This window comes from Danio rerio, chromosome 5 (assembly GCF_052040795.2).
Source record: "Danio rerio strain M-AB ecotype USA chromosome 5, GRCz13ab, whole genome shotgun sequence".
Taxonomy (NCBI): Eukaryota; Metazoa; Chordata; class Actinopteri; order Cypriniformes; family Danionidae; genus Danio; species Danio rerio.
This window is the reverse complement of record NC_141025.1, coordinates 65,952,661-65,974,345: the sequence shown is the minus strand read 5'-3', so window position 1 is coordinate 65,974,345 and position 21,685 is coordinate 65,952,661. Positions and strand designations below refer to the sequence as shown.

The window sequence follows — 21,685 nt, the reverse complement described above, 5'->3', positions numbered from 1 at the left end:
ATACATTTATGCGCGGCTAAATAAAACGCAAAAAAAAAAGTTTTTCATGAAATAATTCTCATACTAAGTACTTTTGCATCCACAGCAGCACAGAAACATGACAAAACAGTGACACAGCAAAGACGAACTGCTGCTCTTGCTGTTTTCAAAAGACGCAAATGAAGATGCAGCTGTTTGTCTGCATTGCAGACAACCATATCCAAATCCATATCGATAGACAACCATATCCATGCTGGCACATAAAACCTAAGGATGTTCCATATTGAATCTAGTTTCGTTATGTAACTATTTATAGTATAGTAAATATTTATATCTATTTTTTACTGAGGATTTGCACCATGTTTATTTGGACTTTTTTTGGACTTTGACACATTATTTATTATTTTCTTATTTTTATTTGTTCATTGTAAGTGGTGTTGTTTATAGTAACTAAAATATATTATTTGGAAAAAGTCAAATTTGCTTCACTGTTCTATTATTTTGTAACATTTGTAACATACCGTATACCGCGAAACCGTCAAACCGTGGTATTGTTTTAGACGATTATCATACCGTGAAAAATTCATACCGTTACAACCCTATTCATGAGCTAGAATTGTTTTGTTATATTTCTTTCTTTTTTTTGGCTTCACTATCGTCCTCTTACTCCGGAGAAAAGATTGAACTTAATGAGATATAGCTCAGTATAGAGGGAAAAGATCTGGGCCAAAAAGTAACAAACAAATCAAACAAAATATAAATGTACAAATATCACAAAATTCTCAAAGTGGGCAAAAGTAATGCAAAATAATTTTACCCAAACAAAGTTAATCAAAAACAATGAAAAACAAAATCATGTCTGCAAAAACACACAAAAGCTAGATCAAAGGAGAAATGCGCTCTCCCCTTCGCCCTTCCTGTTGTCCTTTTTATGTTACTGCGCCACATCGCTCAATGATGATGGACCGGTCGCCTGTCCAATCAGCTGTTGTGAAGGTGAACCTAACAGAAATGACAGGCACTGAGAAAGCGAAAGAGAAGGAAAGAGAGAACGGGAGACAAAAACACAATCAATATACAGCCATAACAACCACACTCGAAACCATGTACAAAAGACCAGATGTACAAAATATCCAAGAATACACCATCTACAACGACAATGTTGCTGCACACGGGAGTCAGGAGATGCATAAACTTTGTCATTATTACGAATTTTTACTGCAAACAAGCATATGTTTTAATACATTCAAAACAATGTTCATGTTTTACTGTCATGCTTAAAAAAAAAAAACTAAACTAAAATAAAAACCGCTAGTAACTAGTAATGTTAATGTTATTTTCTTGTATTTACATTGATGAATATGGTCACGGTGTAAATGCACAGTACAGTTACAATCTTATTGCAGCATTATATTGTTATGATAACATGATATCATTGCCTTCAGTGATTTCCTGAAGATAAATATAAACAAAATAACGCAACTGGAATAACTACAGCAGTGACGATCGTTGATCTCATATGAAGAAATTGCTATGACATATGATGATTTGTGCAGGTGTTGTAGTGGTTTCCCATTTCTTAAGGGTAAATTTTAAAGCTCTTTACCTTCATGGCCCGTTTCCACTGAGTGGTACGGTATGCTTTTATGGCCGTTTCCACTGTCAAAAGGAGTACCGAATCGTTACCATACCACTTTTTGGTCACCCTATGCAAAGGGTACCAAAAGGCAGAGCTAGAGGCACAGCTGAACGGTATTGTTTTACAGAGATACGTCATTCGCTCGCACAACAAGCCCCAAGCTCAACCAAACCTTGTCATTGTCGTGATAAACAGCCACAAAGCCAAGAAAAACAAAATCTGCTGTGCCCTGTTGTTGTTTTATGAACCCGTCTAAAAGTGCTAGCGGTTTCACTTTGTACAGAGAGCTTGCGATCACTTCTATATTTAAAATAACAAATTTTTTGAGCTCATATTAATAGCGTGTTCGTGATCATTGAAGTGCTTTGATATCCAATCCTGTCAGAAGGAGACAATTGTGAGAGTGAAGCATGAAAAAACGAAGGAGAAGCTGGAAAAAACAGCAGCAAATGATGCGTCTGCAACCTAAAACATGGACAAACTGCCATGTTTAACTATTATCATCACCTTTTGGACTATTATGAACTCAGAAAGATGGAATTACTTTCTAATAAGAGGCTACATGTGCAGCTGTAGATTACAGACACGTATGAGTGGTTTGCATTGACTGTGGGCTATATTTCATGTTGTTTTTGAACCTAAATAAGGACTAAATGTATGCTGTGTGTAGTTTTTCTGTAAGTGGTAACATATCGGAGACTGTAAGGGTCTGTATTTGTTCATATATGCTGCATTTACTTATTTATTTTATATAACTGCAGACGTTACAGTAGGCTATTTTGTCATTGATCTGCAGTTTTAATCAAATCATGTTCATAGAAAAGTTACTAATGGACATTTATACAGAAGTATTTATGTGTATAAAGCATCTGTTTTATGAGAAGTGCTTCTCATATGTGAACGTACAGCATTTTCTCGAGCGAAAACGATGTTGACTGAAACTGTCTGTCCTGTACACCATGCCCACCAAAAGAGTACCATTGGTACCCTTTTAGCAGTGGAAACGCAAGCCTGATAAAGGTGACCCATACCGACCCGTACCGTACTGTACCACTCAGTGGAAACGGGCCATCACACTCTGTTTCAAGGGGGAAGGCATATGGGTACAAAATAAAATTCTTGTTTTTAAAAGTAGGAAAGAGAACTTGTGCTGTTCTGTGAATGCACTCAGCTTCATAGATGGAACAGAACACAGTAATACAAAGTAATCTCAAGTTGTATGCGTACATGCAAAAATATGTAAAAAAAAAAAAATAAAATAAAATAAAAAAAAAAAAATATATATATATATATATATATATATATATATATATATATATATATATATATATATATATGTGTGTGTGTGTGTGTGAGCAATATCACACGAGTAGTAGTTTGGTATGGCTGTATATTGGCACTGGTGGGAGGCCGAGTGCCTTAGTGCCCCCACCAGTGCCGATATACAGCCATAGCGCACTGCTACGAGTGTAATATTGCGTTTATACAACAGTTTGACTGCATAATTGTGTATAAAAAAACAAAATCAAACATGGAGAGTCTCAAAAACCCTTTTGTATGAGGAACTACTTTATTCCGGATTCAAATCATAAGCTGACAGTTAAACAGTTGAGTATGCATCTTTTAAACTTTAGATCTGTAGTGTCTGCTTTTTGCTGAATGTATGTGGGCGGAGTAATACACAAAGGGTAAAGAGGCTGTAGGAGTTCTGATATTGCAGAATATCGCACGGCTATCAGCCAATCAGATTTGAGAACCAGACAGAACTGTTCTATAAATATATATATACATATATATATACGTCACTTACAATTATTCAAATAAACTCTGGATTATGTAATAAATGAACATACAGAGTAACAGTAAATGGGAGCTGTGCGGCTTTGTGACAGTAGTCTATATTCCTTCTGCTGACTGTGCTTATCATTATTAATCACAACAAAAAACAAGGACAAAGTCAATCACTGCTCTTGGCTGAACAACTATTGATAAGACTAGCTTTAATGAGATGCAAATCAAGTTTATTTCTTACAGTGAAGTATTCTTAAAGCACAGTTGGTTTGATTTGTATGTTTTTAGTTTATTGTGTATAGACTGAGTTGAATAAACTAAAGCATCCGCTGTATAAAACATATGCTGGCTAAATTGGCGGTTCATTCCACTGTGGCGACCCCAGTTAAATTAAAGCGACTAGGCTTAAGGAAAATTAATTAATGAATGAATGCGTATAGACTTTTTTTGTTGTTGTTTTTTAACTTTTTTTATCTATTAACTAAAAAACTTAACTTAAAACTTAATTAACTTAAACAAATCTGTTATTATTTTAAATAACTTTACCTACAATATGGACCAAAATTATTGTAATTATCCTATTATTATCATATAATTTTTCCCTAACTGCAGCCCTGAAATGGTCTATTTTTACTTTATTTGGAAGGGTCATGAATATTAATTTCACTAATAATCATACATCAGTTGTTAAATTTAATTCATTGAAACGTTTAATTTCTACTTTATTAATAATCTTTGGTTTCACTTTTGACTTTGATGATAATAAGAAAGGCATAGAAAGCAAGAAATCAGACACTGGAAGGATTTCTGAGGGGTAATTTTATAGTGGACACTTTAAAATGTGTTTAAAATGGGATAGTTCCTCCAAAAATGAAAATTCTGTCATCATTTACTCACCCTTTGCTAGTTCAAAACCTGTTTGAGTTTCTTTCCTCTCCCAAACACAAAAGAAGATAATTTGAAGAACTCTTTAAACCTGTAACCATTGACTTTTATAGTCATTGTTTTTCCTACTGTGGAAGTTGATGGTTACAGGTTTTCAGCTTTCTTCACAACTTCTTCTTTTGTTTTCAACAGAATAAAGAAGCTCAGTTTGAAACCACACCAAAGTGAGTAAATGGTGGGTTAATTTTCATTTTTGGACAATGTATCCCTTTAAAATCAAAAAAAGTAATTTAATATTGGCATAATTATGTTGTCATTATATCATAATACTATTTTAATCATAGTACTATTTAATTATGTTGTAATTATATCATAAAACTTTTTTTAATTAAAAGTAAATGTTGCTTTTGGTGAGCATTTTCTTTTAGGGCAGTTCATAATTTTACTTCTCCAAAAAAAGTAGTACTGAATGTTATGGTGCGTATGTTTACTGTTTATTTTCGTCATTGTCCAAGTAGTTTTGAGAACTGAAACTCCCCCTAATAATGCTGAAATCATGTAGAGCTTACACATGCGCTGTGAATACTGCTATTTGGTGATGTGTTAAATTAGTTTAGAACATGAGGAAACTATTTTTTTTATAATTTGCAGAACTGAAGCTATTATTATCGACAGAATCATGCGATGTTAGGACTGAGCTCATACACATCATAACTGTACATGTAGCAACCACGACGGAAGACGTGTAAATAACCAGAGCCACTGTGATGTTTGATCAATTACAGGGCATAACAGAGGACTACAGAAACCCTACATCTAAACTACTGAAGGAAATCCAGGACATTCCACAGAACCAGAACCAAGAGCAGCTCAGCAAACCCACTGGACAGGTACATACATCGCTGTGTTCAGACATTTCGTCACTTTAGAATTATAAGGTTCTTTCTGACATTTTTGTCAAAATTTAATTATTGACATATTTTTTAAATGACATCTTATTTAAATCATGCGGTGTTTTTTATAAGTTGTTTACATTTTAAGACTTTTTATTAAAAAAAACAAATGTCACACATAATATTTGCTATATGTAATGCAAAAACTCTGAAGCTCATTATCTCAAAATCATTCAGAATGCAAATAGAACCTTATAATTCCAAGGTGATGATTTACTGAAAAAGTTTTTTGCATTACGCTAATGGTTCAGGGTTAAATGTGTTTTTTATACATTTTATAAAAATCTTTCATCTATAAATGTCAGTTCATCAAACTAGAAGCAAAGTAGAGTTCAGTACGGGTCACCTTTATCAGTCTTGTGTCTCCACTGCCAGAGGGTACCAAAATCTCACACAGCATACATTTAGGCCTAATTTGGGTTCAGAAACAGCCTGCAACATATAGCCTACAGTTAGTGCAAACCTTTCATCTGTGTCTTTAATCTTCGCCAGCACATGTAACCTCTGTTAGAGAGTAATTACGTCATTTCGAGTTCATAAAAGTCCAAAAGGCGATAATAGTTAAACATGGCATTTTGTTAATGTTTTAGGTTGCTGAAAGAATCATTTGCTCCTTTATTTTTTTCGGCTTCTCTTTTGTTTTTTGCGATTCACTCTCCCGTTTGTCCGTTTCTAAAAGGATTGGATGTCAGAAGCACTTCAATAATCACGCATTATTATCATCAGCTCAAGAAGTTTGTTATTTCAAATATAGACGCGTGGCAAGTGCTCACTAGAGAAAGTGAAACCACTCATGCTTTTAGACGCCTCATAAACAACAGGACACGCAGATTCTACTCTTCTTCTTGACTTTGTGGCTGTTCTTCAAGATGATGACAAGCTAGGGTTGACCATGGCTCATTATTATATGTGTATATTGTACCGGTGTAATGTCTCGGCTATGTATTTAAAAATGGCACTTTATTTGTTTTTATTTTTCCGGCTTGTGTACACGCTAGTGGCATTTCTCTGTAAACCAATAGCGTTCAGCTTTTCCTTTTGGTACCATTTTGTTGTGCTAGGTATCCTTTGGAAAGGGTACCTAATAAGTGGTACGGTACGATTTGCTTTTAGGTACCTTTTGACAATGGAAAAGGCCATAAAAGCGTACCGAACCGTACCGCACCACTCAGTGGAAATGGGCCTTTAGATTATTTTTTTTCAGCAAAGCACTGTTATCAAGATTGTGTTATCTTTAGTTTGTGACATAATTGCTAATATCTACAATCAGTAATGCTTATAATGTAAAATGTTATTTGTATTATTAAAATATGTGGAATTTTAGACATACTGTGAAAATGTCCTTGCTCTGTTAAACATCATTTGGGAAATATTTAAAAAGAAAAAAATAAATAAATGGGGCTAATAATTCTGACTTCAGCTGTATGTCTTTAAAGCCATAGTTCATTCGAAAATGAACATTTAAATACATTAGCACATACAAAAACAGTCTCAGCTACCTGTATGCAGTAGAAAACAAATAGAACATTTACAAACCAGTAAACAGGATAATACGGTCAGGCTGGGAGTTAAAATATACACCATAGAATAGTAATCAGGTTGAATTATTAATGTTAGGCCAAAAAGGTGTCCTTAGCTGCTAAAGGTTATCTGAATTTTTATGTATGTCATAGCTGAGTTTGTCCTCAAGTGGTTTTAAATCTTTATGAGTTTCTTTCTTTTGTTGAACACATGAAGTAAGATATTTTGAAGAATGCTGAAAACCTGTAACCATTGACTTCCATAGTAGGAAACACAATTATTGTGGAAGTCAGTGGTAACAGATTTTTAGTTTTCTTAATATATATATATATAAATTTTTTATAATATTTTTAATTAACAGAAATAAGAAAATAAGGCAGGTTTGAAACAAGCGAAGGTTTACTCTCAAACAATGACAGAATTTTGGGTAGCACATATTAAACAGGAACTAGTGAAACTGTAAATAAACTATAAATAGGATTTATAATATGAAGTAAATATTAAGTATGAACTTAAATAAGCAACAAATCTGGTTTTAACCAAATAACTTAGACTTAATAAAACCTATATTTAAAAACTAATACAAATGACAAAGAAATTGTTTATAATGATCCAATTTTTAAATTAGATCGGAATGAAATAAATATAAAAGCCTAACCAAACATGATGGGATGCGAGTCCAGTCGTGACAAATTTGACACCATTAAATCAACTGCAAACGAGATCGTGGGTGAGTTATTTCTCTACAGGCACACTGCTGTCTTGATATAAATTGGATAAGTAGATAATTAAATTACTGCAAATTATACAATTTTAAAATTATACACAGACAGTTGCTGAGCTGTCAGACATGAAACCATTTCAAAAACAAAATCCATTGTTGCTAGTCGGGTCTAATCTGGTAAATATAAAAGCATAAAATGAAAGAGACACCTTTTACACCACGTCGCAGTATTGCATCATGTTTAATCTAGGACACTGTTTGTTTTGGTTTTCTCAGTCAGTTTTTCTATTTGACTTGTTTTACTTTCAATCCAGTTTTCTTGTAATCGTACGTTACAAAAGAATTTAAAGTAAATGTTGCATAAGATGAATTTTTATTATTTTTGTTTTTTACATTCAGTTGCATCAACAAATGAAGGCAGAAAATAGATAAAACCTGGCCTCTCTGGGCTTCAGTTATTATTTTTTACACTTCTGTTCATTAACCACTAGTGGTGCCGACTTTTCACTTCACTTTCTGGAAATATGTCATGATGCAACAGTCAAAACAAATGTTTGTTTATGTTGTAGGATGAATCCATATCTCCGAGACCAGGTGAAGGAGAGCTGGAGGATTTTAGTGGAGATGTGGATCGACCCCCTTCCTGGCAGGGTGATGCTGGGACGGAGCCATTATGGACCAACAATAACATGACTCCAGTCAGTACACCTCCTAAATATTTGATCTTACCACTAAGAGTTCTCCTAAAAAGCAGTAAAAGTTTTTGGATAAGAGGTTTCTCTTAAAACCTATTCACAGACAAACTTTTACCAAGGGAGAAATCAGAGAGAAGTCTTGGGTTACCGAACGCATTTCCTAAACTGCTTTTCGATTGGTCAGAATTAACGTGTGGGAAAATGCCAATGGAACTCCCACAAGTAAACAAGCCTGCAGACACAAAATGTCTGTTTTTACTATGGAGGGACGACTGCGCTGGACGATTGTATCCCTGGTCATAGTATACTATATAGTTTGTATACATCACTTTAGACAAACTATACATTTCGAGAATGAAGCGCTGCTGCAGCTGGAAAACAATGTTCTAATGCATTGCAAACGGCGAAGGTGCATTGCAAGTCACTTCAGGAGGCGTGAGTTAATTTTGCGAAACTGAGACATGGTCATCCTGCGAAAATATTGGTCTAAAGATATGTGGTATACAGGTAAATAGGGTAAGCTAAAATTGTCCTTAGTGTATGTGTGTGATTGAGAGTGTATATGTGTTCCCCAGAGATGGGTTGCAGCTGGAAGGGCATTCGCTGCGAAAAACATATGCTGGATAAGTTGGTGGTTCATTCCGCTGTGGTGACTGAGGATTAATAAAGGGACTAAGACGAAAAGAAAATGAATGAATGAACTATAATATGCAGACCCTTCAGGATTTTACGATTATCCAAAATATTTTTTTTAATTTGCTGCAAATTTTCCACATATTTTAGACAGTCTGGACACTTCAAACTTCTGCTGTGCCACAGAGCAACATCTATGTAGTGTTACTTTAAAAAACATAGTTTTCACAAATAAAATAGTCTTGCCAAGTGTGCAAAGCATGGAGTTGTTAATACACGTTCATCATCTATTGTGTGATTCGCGTCATGTCGCAAAACGCATTTAAAGCCTGATTGAACTAGGGCATGTGAGTTGTATCACCTGCTAAACTTCTACATATTTTATATATGCATCCTGTTGTCATATGTGTTGTGTTGTCCCTCTCACACACACACACATTGTAAGCTTGCATGCTCTACATCATGTCCCGCAACATATTCAAATAGCCGTCAAACCACACTGAAGCATTATTTTTAAACAGTTGGTTTCATTTTCAAATGATGAAAAAGTCAAGGTTTTAAAAATGTCAAGGTTTTAAAACCGCCAAAATTTTCTGCTATACCGCTCAATGTTTCCTTTAGGATTATTTTTCAGCTGTGTCGGTAGACTCTGTTGGGCCTTTTACACAGATCTACCAACTAACTGGCGTAATTTTAATGTCAAATGTCCTGAGCGCAGTCGAGATCGCATTTATGTAATACAAGCTTGCGAATCTCTTTGCTTGCGCCCCGATTTCCTCTCTTCAAGCTCAAAACGTCTTGCATACCCTCAAATAGGCTATACACTGCTCAAGTGCAGATTTTCTTGTGCGCTCTCAAATAAACATTCATCTAAAGGGTTAAACAAATAACGCACAGCACATCTACGATTGCAGAAAAGTTTAAACTTATAATTCACTTACCTTTCTAAATGTTTTGGTGTGATTATAACCGGCCAATAAACAAAAAAATGACTGAATGTTTTAAATTTAAAGTTTAAAATTTCTCATTTAATTTCTCATTAAATTTCTCTGTAATGTAGCTGTGGCGGGATGAATTTTGGTGTGGCGCCCTGCCATAGAGTATTCAATGTAGCGGAAGCCATGCTGTTCCTACGGTACAGCAGGATATGTATGATTTTGTTTTGTTTTATTTTTTAGGACAACAGTATCTCCAGCAGAAGAATGTAAATGCTGTTTAAAATGATAAATAAATCAGTGTTTTTGAAGCTAAAAAAGACAGCAGAAGTCGATGATTAATTTGAATTATTTAGCCTGACATATTTACTGTTCCAAAATGTTTTAAATGTTTCTCAAAATAAAATATTTTGTTTTTAAAAATGGAAAAACGATTTTTTGTTTTTTACCCAGACAATTAAAAAGGCTATATTTTAGAGCAGGAATCATGATAACGTTATGTTTTTATCCAACGTTATTATATTGTCCGAATCTTATACCAGCCCATTCCTAATATAAATTACAGAAATCAATGATTGTTAAGGTTACAATATTAAACAAGTTTTAACGTGCACATTTGTGTATATTTTACAGCAAAACAATAAAATAAATTCCACAAATTTAGCAAAAGCTTTCCACATCAGGCACTAACTAACACATACTAATGAGAATTTAAGGTTACCTATTGTATTGTATCATCCTTTTTATTTTAATATTTTAATTTATATATTTTAAGTATTTACAGCCTTTGCCGTGAAGCTGTAAGTTGAGCTAAGGTACATTCTGTTTCCACTGATCATTCTTGAATGTTTCAGCAGCTTATTTGGAGTTCACCTGTGGTAAATTCAGTTGATTGGACATGATTTGAAAAGGGATACACCTGTCTATATAAGGTCCCAGGTCCCAACTGGAAGGCTAGTGAGGATAGAAGGAAAGATGAATACAGCAATGTACAGAGACATCCTAAATGAAAACCTGCTTCAAAGTGCTCTTGACCTTAAAATGGGGCGACAGTTAATCTTCCAGCAGGACCCAAGCAATGACCCAAAGCACACTGCCAAAATATCAATGAAGTAGCTTCACAACAACTCAGTGAATGTCCTTGAGTGGCCCAGCCAGAGCATATGCCTAAATCCTATTGAACATATCGAGAGAGATCTGAAAATCTCTCACCGTCACACACCGTCACTTCCCATCAAACCTGAGAGAGCTTGAGAGGTACTGTTATGGGCAAAAATTTCCAAAGCCAGATGTGCCAGGCTTGTGGCATCATATTCAAAAAGACTTGAGGCTGTAATTGCTGCCAAAGGTACATCAACAAAGTATTAAGCAAAGGCGGTGAATACTTATGTAATTGCTATTTTTTCAGGCTTTTTTTATTATTAATTCGCATTAATTTCAAAAAATCTTTTTTTCACATTGTCATTATTGGGTATTGTGTGTAGAATTTAGAGGAAATTAATGGATTCAATCCATTTTGGAATAAGGCTGTAACAAAAAATGTGGGAAAAGTGAAGCTCTATGAATACTTGCTGGATGCACTGTATATTTTGAAGTAAACCATCGAGGACAAAAACACAATAAAGCCATTGGTTTGATTCCTTTGTGGTCCTCGCGGTTAATAACAAAGTGTTGCTGCAAAGTACAGTTAATGCATAAACAGTACCTCCACATTTTAAAACTGGAACAAAAATTATTCATAATTCATGCTATAAATAAAAAAAGTAATAATTAATTAAAATGCAGATGTCTGCTGCTTTTGTTGAGTTGACATTTGCTGCCCTTTGCTCCCTGCAGGTTACTCCTTGTCTTTTCCCAGAGAGCCCATGCCAAAGAGAGACCCCCTGCCACAGCCCAAAGACCACACCTCGAGACAGCCTCAACTCCTGTCCCTCGCCGGATGCAGAAGACACACCTGACCTAGTGAGACATCTTTAAACTTCTTGACTTAATGGGTCGTTTCTCTGCACTCTGCTTAAATTGTGTATTTCTCATGTAGGATTCTCAGTCAAGTGTAGGGAGCCCTTGCTCTCGTCCTGTAGCACATATCATCGGTGCTGAGGATGAAGACTTTGGCAAAGAGCAGGAACAGGTTAGTGTGACACTGGCTTGGTTGTAGTGTGTGCTTTTTGTCCCCGCAGGATCTACTCTTAAGAACTGTATCATACACCCGGCGTAATGCGGCACAAGGCGCGATGCAATTGTTGTTTGCTAGTTTCAGCTTGGCGCAAGAGTAGTTTTGATGCTTTGCACCACACTGTTTAAATAGCAAATGCATTTGCGCTCATATGTGCGCCCATAGCTGTTGTGGTCTAAAAGAGGAGGCGTGTTATGGCGCGTTGCTATTTTGAGGATCTAAAATAAACTGTTCAATAGATCAGATCAAAGCTGGTCTAAAGTCCAGCGCAGAGCGTGTTATTTGTGTGCCTCGCTTGCACACTGCTTAATACACAGGGTGTACAGCAATACACAAAAATCTTTACAAATGCAAAATAATTAATAAAATAATAAAAGATAAATATAATGTATAAAACTATACTTTTTTTGTATTACTTTATAATACCCAAACGTCTGATTAGCTTTTCATATAAAAGGACATTGCACAGATATTGATATATCTTGATGTTTTTACACTACACATTATTTGATTCTAACAGGCTTAGTTTACAGTATTTGCTATGTTTACATTGTTCTACTTGCATTAAATCTAAATCCCAAATTTCAGAAATGACAACAGATTATTAAGATTAAGATAATGTAAATTTTATTTTATTGATTAAAGCACTTACATCCATTCATTTTCCTTCTGCTTTTTCCCTGGTTTATCACAGTGGAATGAACCACCACTTACATGAAAGATTTATGTATTTTTAATTTTAGGTGGTGTGTGTATTGTGTTTGCATCTTTAGTGATTTTCAACTAATTACAATGTCTTGTCCCGATAGGTAGATTTAGAGGTTTTTGCAAAAACAGCACAAGTGGATTTAGCTGGTTTTGACGCAAAAGAAAATCTAACTTGTTAAAAACCAAAAAATTGTCTAAAGTGACATTTCAAAAAAAAAAATTTATTTTATTTACTAGCTAAGAACCTTATCATTACATAAAAAATGAAACTTCTGAACCTAATTATAGGAGCCTGATAGAAAATGCTAATTTACAAGAAAAGAGGTCTAATATATTTAGAGGGTTTTGCATCTAAACTCTTCAAATATTAGATCACAACATTCCCACATCTTATCTGGAACACACAATGGCTCTAATAAAGCACCGACGATCATTCTGGCAGCCAGGAACAGTGAATAAAAATGTTCTGGAAAGCAATTTTTATTTTTGAAAGTGATTTTGTGTATATCCATTGTTTTAGAGGGGATGTATAATCATAAGAGCCAGGAAGAGGAGGGAGTTCTGTTTGCATACATCAATGTTTTGAACTTGATGTAGGCTGTTTGTTGTTACAGAGAGGTGTGACCAATGCCGAATCAATACAATTAACATAGTTGAACTATGCCTGAACCAATACTTCAAAAAAATAAAATAAAAATGCACAAAACATTATTGGTAAAGTTTAAAATAGGCATATATATATATATATATATATATATATATATATATATATATATATATATATATATGATATATATGTTTAAAAAAATGTGAGTTAGAAATACAGGAGCATCCGATTAACAATAAAAAAATTAAATCCGCCAAGGTTTTGCCAAAAACACATATACACAAATTGAAACATCTGTTATTAATTACTTACTCTCATGTCATTCCAATTCCGAAATTTTTGTTTATCTTTGGAACGCAAATTAAGATATTTAGATACTTTTGTAAAAGTATTTGTATAGTGTTTTAGAGATCTGATCTCTCTATCCATCATCATGAAGAACAATAATAATACACAAATTTGTGCTTGTACTGTAAATAACTTTGTCTGTCTTCAGATGAATGGCCAGTGTAGCTGTTTTCAGAGCATAGACCTCCTGAAATCTCGACCTGCTCACCTGGCAGCTTTCATCCATCACGTAGTCTCTCAGTTTGACCCTGCACCGCTGGTGAGATCCATCACCCCTCTTACTCACAAACCTGAAATTTCCAGGCATATAACAGAAATGTTTATAAATGTTCCACAAATCACTCTTGCATGCTTATGGTTTGGTCTCGGATCAGATGAGTCACTTAAACGGTCTCTTCTCGCTCTGCAGCTCTGCTACCTCTACGCTGATCTTTACAAACAATCCAGCACCAAAGAGACACGACGAATCCTCATGGATACCTTCTTCATAGACAAAACAGCTGTGAGGGAACTTACGACAGCATCAGCTTGTTTTGAATGTCATAGATGATGTGGTTTCTGAACAGCTGTGTTTTTGTTTTGTTTTTTCATACAGAATTTGAAAGTAACAGTACCTGAATCCATCATCGCTGACCTGGGTAAGTTGAGTCTTTTAAAGACTTTTTCTGTCAGTTAAATAAAAGATGTTTAATAATGGAATTGAACGCTTTATAATGATGTTTTGTCATCCTAAAACTTGACTTTCAACATAAACTGAGTCTTACAATGCATCCGGTAGGTATTCATAGCACTTCACTTTTTTCACATTTTATGTTACAGTCTTAATGCAAAATTGATTAATATAATTAATTTTCTCAGAATTCTACACACAATACCCCATAATGACAATGTGAAAAAAAGATTTTGAAAGATTTTGAAATTTCTGCAAATGTATTAAATATAAAAAAAACTAAAAAATCATGTGTACATAAGTATTTACAACCTTTGCCATGAAGCTTTAAGTTGAGCTCAGGTACATTCTGTTTCCACTTATAATGTTTTAGATGTTTCAGCAGCTTAATCGGAGTTCACCTGTGGTAAATTCAGTTGACTGGACATGACTTGAAAAGGCATACACCTGTCTATATAAGGTCCCAGGGTTGATGGTGCTTGTCAAAGCTCAAACCAAGCATAAAGGCAAAGGAATTGTCTGTAGGAAGCTGGGGAAGGTTACAGAAAAAATTCTGCTGCTCCAGTGGGCACAGTGGCCTCCATCATCCGTAGGTGGAAGATGTTTGGAAGCACCAGGACTCTTCCTAGAGCTGGCCGGCAATCTAAGCTGAGTGATTGGGGGAGAAGGGTAATCAATAATCCGATGGTCACTGTGTCTGAGCTCCAGCGTTCTTCTGTGGAGAGAGGAGAACCTTACAGAAGGACAACCATCTGTGCAGCAATCCACCAATCAGGCCTGTATGATAGAATGGCCAGACGGAAGGCATTCCTTGCCTGGAATTTACCAAAATCCATCTGAAGGACTCTCAGACCATAAGAAACAAAATTCTCTCGTCTGATGAGACTAAAATTTAACTCTTTGGAGTGAATTCCAGGCATTCCATTTGGAGAAAACCAGACACGGCTCATAACCAGGCTAATACTATCTCTACAGTGAAGCATGGTGGTGGCAGCATCATGCTGTGGGGATGTTTTTAACAGCAGGAACTGAAAGGCTAGACAGGATAGAAGGAAAGATGAATGCAGCAATGTACAGAGACATCCTCAATGAAAACTTGCTTCAGAGTGCTCTTGACCTCAAACTGGGGTGACGGTTCATGTTCCAACAGGACAATGACCCAAAGCACACTGCCAAAATATTAATGCAGTGGCTTCACAACAACTCGGTATATGTCCTTGAGTGACCCAGCTAAAGCCCAGGCCTTAATCCTATTGAACATCTCTGGAGAGATCTGAAAAAGGCCGTACACCGTCACTTCTCATCCAGCCTGATAGAGCTTTAGAGCTTGAAAAGACATGAGGCTGTAATTGCTGCCAAAGGTGCATCAACAAAGTATTGAGCAAAGGCTTTGAATACTTATGTACATGTGATGTTTCAGGTTGTTTATTTTTATTAAGTTTTATTACAATTTAAAAAAATCATTTTTCACATTGTCATTGTGGTGTACTGTGTGTAGAACTTTGAGGAACTAAATCAATTTAATCCAATGTTAAAATAAGGTTGTAACATAATAAAATGTGGAAAAAGTGAAGTGCTATGAATACTTTCGGGATGCACTGTAAAAATGTTTTCATCACACCAGACAAGACTGTTGATCCAGTAATATTCCCTACTTCGGATGATATGTGGATGTCTGTCGTGAATCTGACATGAATCTAATAAAAAACTTTTGTATAGGATCTGCTCGTGTTGAATCTTTGGCTGATACAGATAGGCTGATGATTATTTTCTTATTGTTATTTATATTATCATTGATATTAGTGCAAACAGTAATTGGTATGAGTGAAATATAATTCATGACACCACTAATAATTATAATTATCTATTGCCATATACGATCATAAATGCAATATAAATCCTAAAAAGACTGAAGCATAATCCAGCATACACAATATGCATCAGTACTATATTGGTTATCAGCTGATATTATTTGTGACCTTTGTTATTTTGTTTAATGCATTGGTATTCTCTAATTAGTAAATCAAGTGCAAGTATGGTGCTGATATAAGTATCGTGTAACTTATTTTAAGACAATCATCTCTTTTCAGTTGCATCAGTGTAACTTTTCATATGCATATGTTTGTGTGACCATAGAGAGGACCGCACACTCAACCAATGCAGAGCGGAAGAGGCCGGAGCAAATGTCTGAAGATGTACACCGACAATATGTGCAACAACTGCAGGACACTCTTCTAACTGACGTTCAGAAGAACCTAGAAGACTTTAGGTGACATGCACTCATCTAATACACATACACTGTTAGATTAAGGGCTCTGTATACTCTCTACTACTGTATGTACCAGTAAAAGTGAAACATTTTCCTGTAGGGATGCTCCGATCGTTCAGCCGAAAGTCACATTTCATGACTCGATCGGTACAATCTGGCCGATTCCATGAACCAAAAAGTTTTTTTTTTCTAATTTACAAGCTGAAGATGCATGTGCGCTCCCACATATTATACATAGCCTACAGCAGCCACAACACATGTGCATGTAAATGATGCGTGGGGGTGTGAGAGATCGATGCGCTCGCGTCACAACAGATAAAATATATACAGATGCGGTGCGACCTGTTTATAAAGTCTATTTTTGTGACTCGCGTAAGGGTCTTGCAAGTGCAAGTTGCAGTTCAACATGACAGGAAATTGGTAATCGTTTGCAAAAATCCTGATTGGAGCATCTCAATTTTCCTGTATGTTTTCTCATGTGTTTTTTTATGTTTCAGGCACAAGCGCAGTATGGGTCTGACATTGGCTGAAGCTGAACTGGCCCGTCTGGATACAGAGAGAATGAGAGATCGTGTGGCTTTGGAAAAAGAGCGATCCTGTGCAGAGCACATCCTTTCTAAGATAGAAGAAGTCCTGTAAGTGGACATGCCTGTGCTGGCTTGTTTATAAATATTCTTGCAGATAGTGAGACTTGTCCTTTATCTGTCACTTTAAGTACTCTTCTAACTCAGGGTGTCCCTCAAGGCTCGGTTCTTCATCCTCTTCATTTCAAAAGTTCAAGGTTTTTCCCAACAGATTATTAAAATAAAAGATAAAGTAAAGATAAAAGAAGAACATGTAAAATAAAGAGAAAAAAGAGAGTTCATTTTCTAAACTAAATGACTTTCAGAAGAATTTTGTTGTTATTTACGCAAAAGTATTGCACTATTTTGTCAGTTATTTACACACACAGAACGTGTGTTCCTGTTTGACTTATAAATAGGATTTATATGACGCTTTTTATATTTAGCTTTTGATATGATTTAAATTTTGGATTAAACTTTAATTATAATATTAATATTTTAAAATGTATATTTAACTAACCAGGTAACACACAGTCTCACTAGTAGCTACCTGTAGGTGCCTATTAGCATTCCTGTAAACTTAAGCATATTGACTGTTATTATAAATGACAATTTCTGCATAATCATATTTTACATCCTTAATCCTACCTTATATCTGAACTTAAACGGCGCCTCTGATGAAAATCATCTTTTGTAAGCTGTTTGGACAGAACTGTGTGTAGGTATTGTGTGTCATATTGGGATGTTATGAAGACAATAAGTCACTTTTTTATTTCCTGACATTAAAATAGGATCCAAATCTCTCCTATTTTGAGGCCCACCGCAATGTAATGTAGGAGTGCGGTTTCCCCACCCACCGAATTGATTGACAGCAGCGTAATAACATGTCTCCATAGTAATGCATGTTATCAAATCAACAAGACAGGACGTGTGCAAAGCAACTGGCAACTTAAGCAACTTAATAATCCGTTCAGCTCTCTGTGATCATCGATCATCATCAAATGTGATCAAAAATGAGTTTTACAAGTTTAAAACGGTGCATGTTTGTAATAAATTACAGCGATTTTACTGTTTTTGTCACCACAGCTGTATGTCAGTACAATTATAAAAGAAAACACTTCAATCCCAGTTTGTAGACATTAAATCAGGTTTATTTTGTACATGAACATAATGGATATCTATACAGTAGTGGATATTAACGTGTTTCCTGTCACATTTGTCATGCAAAAACAAAGTTAAACATGCAGACTGTGTGTTTTTATCTGTTGTGTGTGCGTTAACTGTGTAACAACATTGAGTGTGACTCATTGAAAGGCTTGAATTAACTCCACAACAAATTAATCAAATAATCATTGGTAAAGTTCTTACTGTAGTATTTCCCGCAAACGTTACGTGGGATCTGCTTCCTTTATGTCTGTCACTGTGCTGTTTATCTGATGCAGCTGAGAGGGGGAAATGAGGCATACTCTATCAGGCACGTGGGAACTGTGTGCGATGAGATCTAGCATTAAAGGCACAGGCAACAAAAATAATGAACACAGTGTGTTCAGAGCAGACAATTTCCAATATTCGGAAAGGTAAAATAAATAATCTGATTTGTGTTTTGAGCTGAAATTTTGCAGACACATTCTGGAGACACAAAAGACATATCCAGGGTGTCTGCGAGGTCTTAAAATGACTTAAATCTCAATAGCAAAATTTAAAGCATTAAATTCTTAAATCGACTGATGTTCTGTTGTAGATTTAAAATATTTTTTTAACAGTTCTTCATTTTCTGTAAATTTTTTTAATTTAATTTTTATTGTAGAATGAAGTCATTGACAGCTATGTTTTGTTCTATTCATGGTAAGGGTTTTAAGGTTTGTGAATGGATATATATATATATATATATATATATATATATATATATATATATATATATATATATATATATATATATATATATATATTTCTTTCTTTTTTTCCTATTGAAAAAGCTAAATTATTTAATTGTGTTAATACATTTTAATCATTTTTGATAGGGCAAGTGAAAATCTTTTCTAACTGGGATATTTCCCAAAAAAATCCTAAGCGTTTAGCCCTGTATTAGTTAAAACATTTTTATTCATAATGGTCTTAAAACAGTCTTAAAGTCTTACATTTAACTTAGTGAAACCTGCAGAAACCCTGTTATCTTAAATCTTGAAAAAGGGGTAAAATATTTGCCATTTACATACTACTTTTCTAACAACTAATAAGCAGCAAATTAGAGATTTATTGAGGAAAAGGTCATATTAAAAGTCAATAATTGAACCTTAAAGCATGACCAACTGTTTCTTATAGAAACATCTTTTAAATTTTAACCATAATGGACAAATAATATTTGCAGATTACTCCATTCAGATGAGCAGTAAATGTCACTTAAAGTTGTCTGTCTTTCTCACTTAAATAAACTTCAACTTGTGTTTCGTTTCAGATTGACGTCACAAGCCACAGAGGAAGATAAGTGGTAAGGGGAATTCTCATGTCCACTCCCTCTATAAACGACATGTTATATCACCCCAGATTAACCCCTGAAACACTGTCCAGCCTTATGTATTGAAACTAATTCCTATGTCATAGTGACAGTGTGAATATTTCATTAAATACAAATGTTTTTCAATGTCTTTTAAAGCAGAAAAAGAAAATCCCTATGTACTGAAAACTATCATTAAGCTTTAAATGCAGAACGAAAAGAAACAAATGGCACCAGCTGTACTTTCCTTCCCGGTTTTAGTTGCAGTCTTGTGAGTAGTGTGTAGTAGCAGCAGCATATGATCGGTCAGGAGCCCATATGGGCGGCAGCAGCAGGGACTGAGGCGTTGTGTGTCCGCCCAGATGGCGCGCAAAAGACTGGAGCCTCATGAAGCCTCTGACAGGAGCTTGTGAGGGCTATTTCTGCTCTGGCACTGACTACGGTTACACATTGTACAAGTCATCTGTTTGGCTTGTAAGTGTTTGTGAGAAAAGCTTTGTAAGTTCTTCGGATGGGGTCCTAGCTGTCAGAATAATTTTCTGCACACTGTAAAAGATTTCAGCATAGACTGAACTGTGATCTTGCTCCCCCTGGTGGAAATGACAAGTAAAGTTTTCTACAAGTAGTCTGTTTTAAGCACAGTTTAAGTCCGAAACAGGATTGGATCAAAAGATAAAAGAGCTTGTCTATTTTGTCTGAATTAATAATGTCTGGGTATACAGTGCATCCAGAAAATTTTTATAGCGCTTCACTTTTTCCATTTTTCCAACATTTTTTTAATGCTACAGCCTTATTCCAAAATGGATTAAATTCCTTTATTTCCTCAAAATTCTTCACACAATATCCCATAATGTCAATGTGAATAAAGATTTTTTGAAATTGCTGCAAAAAAACAACAAAAAAAACAACAACTGAAAAACTACGTGTACATAATTATTTACAGCTTTTGCCATGAAGCTCTACGTTGAGCTCAGATACATTGTTTTCACTGATCATTCATGAGATGTTTCAGCAGCTTTGTCAGGCCTTAGTCAGGGAGGTGATCAATACCTAATGGTCACTCTGTCTGAGTTCCAGTGTTCTTCTGTGAAGAGAGGAGAACCTTAGAGAAGGACAACCATCTGTGCAACAATCCACCAATAAGGGCCTGTATGATAGACTGGCCAGATGGAAGCCACTCCCCACCTGGAATTTACCAAAAGGCATCTGACCAAAAGGCAAACAAATTTCTCTGGTCTGATGAGACTGAAATTTAACTCTTTGGAGTGAATGCCAGGCATTACGTTTGTAGAAAACCAGACACCGCACATCACCAATTAATACCATCCCTACGGTAAATCATGGTGGTGGCAGCATCATGCTGTGGGGATGTTTTTCAGCAGCAGGAACTGGAAGGCTACACAGCATAGAGGGAAAGATGAATGCAGCAATGTACAGAGACATCCTGAATGAAAACCTGCTTCAGAGTGCTCTTGACTTCAGACTGAGAGGACGGTTCATCTTCAAGCAGGACAGTGACCCACAGCACACTGCCAAAATATCAATGGAGTGACTTCATAACAACTCGGTGAATGTCCTTAAGTGGTCCAGCCAGAGCCCAGACCTAAATCTGATTGAACATCTCTGGAGAGATCTGAAAATGGTAGTACACTGTGATATCCCATCCAACCTGATAGAGCTTGAGTGGTACTGGAATGGGCAAAAATTCCCAAAGACAGCTGTGCCAAGCTTGTGGCATCATATTCAATAAGACATGAGGCTGTAATTGCTGCCAAAGGTGCATCAACAAAGTATTGAGCTAAGGCTGTGAATACTTATCTACATGTGATTTTTCAGGTTTTTTATTTTTTAATAAATTTGCAACAATTTCAAAAAATCTTTTTTCACATTGTAATTATGGGGTATTGTGTGTAGAATTTTGAGGAAAAAAATGAATTTAATCCATTTTGGAATAAGGCTATAACATAAAATAATTTAGAAAAAGTGATGCGCTATAAATACTTTTCAGATGCATTGTTTGACTGTCAACATTTTGTCTCAAAAAATGTGTTTTGGTGTCTTGTGATCCTTTAAATAATATGTTTCAAATCAACGT

At 35.3% G+C, this 21,685-nt stretch overlaps 1 protein-coding gene across 9 annotated transcripts in view; it reads left to right on the top strand.

Annotated features, from left to right (window-relative positions):
• arhgef12b (Rho guanine nucleotide exchange factor 12b) overlaps positions 1–21,685 on the top strand; it is a 135,190-nt gene that overhangs the window by 73,621 nt on the left and 39,884 nt on the right. For 5 of the 9 annotated variants that reach the window (XM_087254290.1, XM_087254289.1, XM_087254288.1 and 2 more), the window contains 10 exons: positions 5,080–5,184; positions 8,062–8,190; positions 11,592–11,717; positions 11,794–11,886; positions 13,743–13,853; positions 14,004–14,096; positions 14,190–14,232; positions 16,401–16,533; positions 17,031–17,168; positions 19,552–19,584. In XM_087254290.1, the coding sequence (XP_087110416.1) occupies positions 5,080–5,184; positions 8,062–8,190; positions 11,592–11,717; positions 11,794–11,886; positions 13,743–13,853; positions 14,004–14,096; positions 14,190–14,232; positions 16,401–16,533; positions 17,031–17,168; positions 19,552–19,584 (1,004 nt within the window). The remainder of the gene's footprint in view (positions 1–5,079; positions 5,185–8,061; positions 8,191–11,591; positions 11,718–11,793; positions 11,887–13,742; positions 13,854–14,003; positions 14,097–14,189; positions 14,233–16,400; positions 16,534–17,030; positions 17,169–19,551; positions 19,585–21,685) is intronic. The other 4 variants (XM_087254294.1, XM_087254293.1, XM_087254292.1 and 1 more) reach the window with 1 other exon arrangement.